This window comes from Gymnoscopelus braueri, assembly GCF_963280865.1.
Source record: "Gymnoscopelus braueri genome assembly, contig: SCAFFOLD_227, whole genome shotgun sequence".
Taxonomy (NCBI): domain Eukaryota; kingdom Metazoa; phylum Chordata; class Actinopteri; order Myctophiformes; family Myctophidae; genus Gymnoscopelus; species Gymnoscopelus braueri.
The window spans coordinates 2,501-9,645 of NW_027660572.1; the positions used below are offsets into that span (position 1 = coordinate 2,501).

A 7,145-nucleotide genomic window follows, 5' to 3' on the forward strand; every position below is an offset into this window, starting at 1 on the left:
AGATGAATAATTGTCATAAAACTGCAATATTCATTGGCTCATTAAAGCTTCATTTTTTTCACTTATGGAAAATCTTTTGCATCAGTTTGTCGGCATAGGTCCAAAGTTCATGTGTAAAACGTTTCGTGCAGATTACTCAAAAATCCCAGGAGGAGATAGGTTTTAACTGTTTTCATATAATCAAATGGTGGGAGATCTAAAGGTCAGAGGTCAAAAGTCAGAGGTTAATTTATTTCTTGATAGTTTTTCATGACCATCTACCATATGGCCGAGTTTCGTAAAAAGCGACAGCACGGTTCACCCAGAACTGCAAAAAGTGGCAGAAGAAACAGAATACAGGGAATAATAAAACAGGTCCAGAGCTGAGCTCTGGCCCCGTAATAAATAGTGAAGATAACATTGGTGTGATCGCTAAAGCGATCCCACAAATACACCAACAAGGGAATAGTATAGAGTCTAACCCCTTAAGAGACGACGTCACACTGATAAGAACCAGTATGCGCACGCAGGCTGGCACCAAATGAAACCCACTAGCCAACACACAAGAGGAGGTTGAATGAACTGAAACCAGAGCACCCCGAAACAATATGTTGGGAATTGTTTGGATGAAACAATCACCTGTGTGTCCAGACTCCAGTCTCAATGTTGGTAAACAAATAAATTGGTCTATAAGAAGCAATAAAACATAAAGGTAATGGTGATAGAAATGATATTAAGGTTAGGCCTGTCCTGTCTTCAAGGTAAAACAATGCAATTAATGTTTGGTTTAAACAAACGATTTTTGTGTAAAAAGTTAAAGCTCATATTCAGATAGTAAATATTGTTATAGATCAGGGGTCTTCCGCATTTTTCAGGCCAATCATAATGTCCTCTTAGCTGAGAGAGAGATGAAGCATGCAGTGTATATTCCATGGGTGCCTATATAAAAGTGATGCAGCTTTATTTATTTCTTTCTTTTTTCGCCCCCCCCCCCTTTTTTTTATGTCCTACCTGACATTTTCCGACATTTTTACCACTGACTTATAAGAGTACATTCTTAATAAGGGGAGAAATGGAATGTTAACTTTCAGGCAGTACCACTTGTCCACCAGTAGGTGTCCTACCACACCACAGGATCTGTCTAACTCTAACTAAATGTAACGAATTAGCAGGGAGGCTTCATACAATAATGGACCTGACTGGCAGTAGTGTTAGTTATATTGTATTAACATACTCTATACCTTACAGATTGGTCATTTTATTACAGAAAAAAATAAATAAATTTACTGTGTAGGACAATAGCCTACAATGTAAACAAACAAAACAAACAAAAACAATGTTCCTATCACAAAATAATTTTGCAGTCCCCTTGTGGGTAACTCTAGAGTCTAGACAGTCTAGAGGACCCCCTGTTGAAAACCCTTGAGTGTTTGTTCACTAACAGGGGTCTCACCGTCTCTCCATCCCATTAATAAACTCATTAATAAGTTTCAATGTTGTCTGCTGGATGAGGATGACGGATGAGGCTTGAGTACTAATTATGCTTCTACTTGCCCATCTCAGGGCCCTGTGTCAGGCACTCTGAACTGGTATAGGCTAGCAAGCAAACTGACACTGTGGGAGCCAACCCAAGGCACAGAAAGAGGTGCACCACCTACATAGACACACTGAGGTGTGACAGTGGAGCTAACAACACTCTCAGACTCTGAACTTTATTGTTATTCCTCATATTTTATAATGATATTTTAAAAATAAGAATGAAAATAATAAATCAAAATTAGTTTATATCAGTTCCCTAAATGCATGTTGGTCTCTAAATTGCAATTATGTTTTCTCAGAACATTTAAAGGACAAAGTAATTTATTTTGCTCTGTAATTTCATAATGTTCTGTTTTATTCTAAAGGTATTTTTTCCTAATTTTTACTGAATTAAAATGTCCTTTTCTTAATGTGTCTCTTTTGCTTAATGTGTTATGTAGCCATTCATGACATGTACCCTGGTACCTGGTTCCCCGGTAACCATGATGGAAATAGTGGTTATCCTTTTGACATGTACAAATATCTTATTCTACTGTATACATATGTGATGTCTCTCCATCATGCTGTATCTCTCTACTGTACTTTTACTTCTACTCCACTACACCTCAGAGGCAAATATCATACTTTTTACTCCACCACAATTATTTGACAACTTTAGTTAGTTAGTTAGTTAGTTACTTTGGAGATTTTGATTATTATTACAATACATGCATTAACCACTTCAGCCCTGTGCAAACAGGCTATTTTCAAAGCATTTTTATACATTTGGAAACTGAAATGGGACATTATGCAAAATGAGTACTTTTACTTTCAGTACTTACGTATATTGTGATGTGAATACTTTTGTACTTTTACTCAAGTACATTTTTAATATCTGACTTTATAATTGTAATTTCTACATTGTGGTATTGGTACTTTTACTTAAGTACAAAATGTGAGTACTTATTCCACCACTGTTAGTTAGTTCGTTAGTTCGTTAGTTCGTTAGTTCGTTAGTTCGTTAGTTTGTTAGTTAGTTAGTTAGGTACTTAGTAATAACGCAGTAGCAGCAGCCAGGGGGCGGCCTCAGCACGGGGCAGTTCATTCATAAATCCGGGTGCAGTCTGTTCTGTGGTCCTGTGGCGCGTGGGTGTTTGTGGGCGTGTCAGTGGTGTGTTGTCCAATGAAACAAAGTGCATGCCGCGCAGAATAGTAAGTGTTCTTCTGCCGGTGGCTGTCTGGTCTGGACTATTCATTCACTGTATTGAGCTTTAACATGGTGTGACTGAGGGCACCGGCAGGTTGAAGAGACGCTGCGCTGCGTCTTCACACAGGATAAGAGAGACAGACAGCGTCCACAAGACACGGAGCAATAAGGAGAAAGGCAACTACATAATCAAGGTGCGTTTAGCCGTGTTTTAGTGTGTTTTGTGTTTAAGCTGCTCTGCGTTAATGGACAAGTGAGTCGTGGAAATACATCATTAGCCTAGGCTACTATAATGTGCGTTATATGGCATGTTGCGATGCTCGCCGTAGGAGCAGGTCTGTTTGTGTGCATGGATGGCTATTACAAGATTAAAACATGTTATAGGTCAAGTGTAATGTACAAGCTATTAGCCTACAAGTGAATATGCATGAACATGCAGAACTATTAAGTTGGAAGAGATTCACAGATTCACTTGTAATTAATGATTAATAATCATAAATAATAATGAATAAATAATTAGCCTGTGTAGGCTACAATCTATCAACACATATCATGAAAGGGTTACAGCAGAACCCTTAACAGGCATCATTGTGCATTCCAGTATAGGCCATGCATGTGCAAATGATATTCCCCTACCATAAACTTGACAATTAGTCATCACTTGTGTAACCTTGCTACCGGTGGTGATGATGACACACACACACACACACACACACACACACACACACACACACACACACACACACACACACACACACACACACACACACACACACACACACACACACACACACACACACACACACACACACACACACACACACACACACACACACTGGAGTTGTTTGCTCTTGTAAAAGTGATCTGTTGTGGCCAGTAGCTCTGCCTTAAATCTATGAGATTTTCAAGTATACAGTATGCACCTGTTTTAAATGGCATGTTAATACAAACTATTACATGTCAAGTGGTTGGAGGTGATCTCCCTACTCTTCAATTGAGACATTCAGACACTGGTGTCTGGTAGGACACTTACTAGTTGACAATACATCTGAAACAGAAGGCACACCTGATTAGACGGTAAATGTGTTGCCATATTTTAGTTGGCACATTGTTATGATGACCTCTCTCTTTAAGGAGAGTGGGACAACGGACATAAAACTTACGGATTGTAGCTTTAAGTAAACCTGACAAGTGTGCAAACAAGCATCAGCATCAACAGCATTGATATTGATTTATCACATTGGTGTAGTGAATGACAGACTAACACATTTATGACAGACTAACACATTTATGACAGACTAACATATCTGGTAGTGGATGACAGACTAATTTATATATCACATAGGTGTAGTGAATGACAGACTAACATTTAGAACTATGGCTTCCCTGGGTTACTGAGTTAGGATGTTGCAGTTGAAGCGCCTGGGATCCGGCGGCGCGGGAAGGACACTAGAGCCAAACATCATCTAGCCTAAAGGGTAATTCCCCCTTGGCCAGGGGAGATATTAGTCTTTTGGTGTTCAGGCAGAGGCTCTGATCCACTCTGCTACGCAGTCACAAAGAACATAGAATAATATACAGAATATATGGAAGATATTCATTCATGCTGCAGAGGGATGAATGAGTTAGCAACCAAAGTATATACACAGTACAACTAGCAGTCAGTCAGTATTACAGTATGTGAGTCAGCATTATTAACTATGAGAATGTATTGGATACAATCCAAAAAGTACCATTGTGCACAGAGATGGTCGGAAAGCCTAGAGTGTGTTTGCTGTGTTGGTGAGCAGGTATTTGTAAGTTATAGGGGTTTTCCACCTAGAGAAGCTTGGTTATTAACATGGTTATAAATGGGTTTCCACCTTGGCCCGGTACGGTCCAACATGCTGTAAACCAGGCTGACCAGCCCGGCATTTCTTGGTCCTGGTTATGATCTCTCAACAGTGTGCTGGGGTGGGAGGGTTCAAGTTCAAGTGATCGTTGAAGGCAGTTAACTTGGCAGTTGAGTCATTGTGATAGCCTGAGGGAAGAGGCTCTATGTGTCTCTGTAGTGGCATTGTGACAGCACAGGTGTTTGCATGACCGCAGCGACATAAACGGTCCATTACTGAGGTCATGGTCGTCCTTCATAATCCTAATAATCAGACATAATAATAAAGCTTTAATAATAAAGCTAATAATGTGTTGCTTCTTGTTTTATGTTTTTTACCTTTTTGTTCTCTCTTTTCTCTCTTCTCCCGAACAGTAGACTTCTTCTTTCTGAGGAGGCGGTGTGTAACAGGATGCTGATAGATCTGTCTATGATGGCTGGCGCCCTCTTCTTTGTGATTGCTTGCTGTGTCTCCATCAATGCTGGAGACACAAGCAACCTGAACAGGCTGGTCAGGAGAGCTGGCTCCATCGTTGGGTCTACCCTGGACAGGGTGGAGGAGTTGGAGAAGGTGTGTATAGCAAGGAAGCTGGATGCTATCATAGACAACCACTCACACCCCCCCAGTGCTATTGTGGCATTTCAAAAGTATTCAAACATGTTTGAATGCTAATTATAATACATAATCTTCACAGATGAACCTCACTTGCTTCAGCACCACCGACCCAGTCTCTGTTGGTGTGAATGTGACCCACATCTATAATGGCCTGGTGGATACAGGCTTCCTGTGGAAAGGAGAACCATCTGACATCTTGCCGTGTTCTGGCACCAGTCCTCCTGCCTCGTCCCGCTGTGTACCATGTATTCTGAACCAGACTGTCCATGTGATTTGTAAGGACGTCCCAGAGACAACCCAGCTGATGATGGAGGCAGTGGATGAACACATTGACAACATTAAAGCTGGTGAGTCTAACATTGAGTGACAGCAAAGGAAATGGACAGAAATAACATTCCACTGTGACACTGTGATACAGTTAGCAGAGAATAAATGTTTCATTATGGACACTATATGAACCTGAGCAATATGTAGATCACATACAGTAGCTCACAAGTATTTACTCTTCAAGTGTCAGATTGTCTAATAACCCCAGCACTGTGTTTATTATTTTCAGGCATTGATTGCCCCTTAATTTATTCATTAGTAATTGTATTAATTTAGATGAATGTGATTCATGATTTCAGATAATGAAATAAGATGTTTAATAGCCTCGATCTCCAGGCTTTTATTGCTTAGTTTTGCTAAAAAATAAAAGCCTGGCCCAACTATAGCCTGTACTGGGTATGAGGAAGTGTTTCATTTCCCAACCAACCAGAGTGCAGTGGGCGTCGCTCGTAATGTTGTGTTAACGGGGCGGGGGTTGACGGACAGATCGGTGAACCAATGGGATCAGGCGCCGTCTCTCGCCGGCTCTATACACACGCCCCTTTATACACGAAATCAGGAGGGTTGCAGCAGGCTAGATGTTTAATGACTGAAACCCAAATGGATCTATAACAAGTAATAGTAGTAGAAGTAGAAGTCTAGTAGTAAAGCTACACAGTAAAATCCTTAATTTAACTCTGAAGAGTGTACAAATGGAACCAAATAGTTCCAACTCAACCATTTGGTTCAATTTGTACACTCTTCAGAATTCAATTAACACAAAGGATTTTACTGTGTACTGATCAAGTAAGTAGTAGTAGTAATAGTTATAGTAGTAGTCTAGGAGTGTAATCATTAGCACCACTAGCAGTATCTGTAACATTAGTAGTGGTAGTAATAGTAACTGTAGTCGTAGTATAATTATTAGCAGTACACTAGTAGTAGTATCTGTAGCAGTAGTAGTGGTGTTAGTAATATACAGTAACAGTAGATCAGATCAGACACTTTGTGCTCGTTGTAACTTTACTGAAATGCTGACCTTTTGACCTTGGTGTCATTACAGACTGTCCATCCTTCACTAAACCCTTCGGTGAGTACCATTAGTACCAGTACATAAATAGTGGCGTGTGTCAGCCTTTAGGGCATGGGTCTTCAACAGTGGGTCCGGGATCAGGCCTCCAGATGTTTTTGTTTTTTTTACCACTTGAATAATAGAATCCCTATTCTGGTCGGAACATTAGTTGAAAATAGAAGATCTATAAGCTTGTACGAGCTTGTAGATCAGCTATTTGCAGACCAACAACAGAGCCAAAGGTCAAGTTTAGTCTTTAAATGTCTGAAAATACACATCATCATGAATCTAACATATCAATAGAAAAGATCATGCGTAAACAAACAAACCAACACACGCATGATGAAGCTATCTTTGAAATCTATTAAAAAGTTTAATCTGCAACACAATGTTATACAACAGTGGGGGGTCCCTGCTTCATCTCTCTCTCAGCTAAGGACTCCTTTGTCTAAAAAACACTAAAAAACCCTGTTTCAGGGGACCCTGACCTCTGTGCCCAGTATCTCCACTCAGTCCAACCTTGGATGCTGCTCCTATATAGAATATTAAAGTTATAAAACATCATAATCCTGCTTTG

General features: G+C 40.0%; 1 protein-coding gene across 1 annotated transcript; it reads left to right on the top strand.

The window, feature by feature from the left end:
• Positions 1–2,766: 2,766 nt before the first annotated feature.
• Positions 2,767–5,557, top strand: LOC308081435 (uncharacterized protein; the record flags this gene model as incomplete). Its single annotated transcript, XM_080457802.1, has 3 exons — positions 2,767–2,898; positions 4,950–5,145; positions 5,270–5,557. The coding sequence occupies exons 2-3, from the start codon at positions 4,987–4,989 to the stop codon at positions 5,555–5,557; spliced, it is 447 nt and encodes a 148-aa protein (XP_080313928.1). The 5' UTR covers positions 2,767–2,898; positions 4,950–4,986.
• Between the last annotated feature and the right edge of the window lie 1,588 nt (positions 5,558–7,145).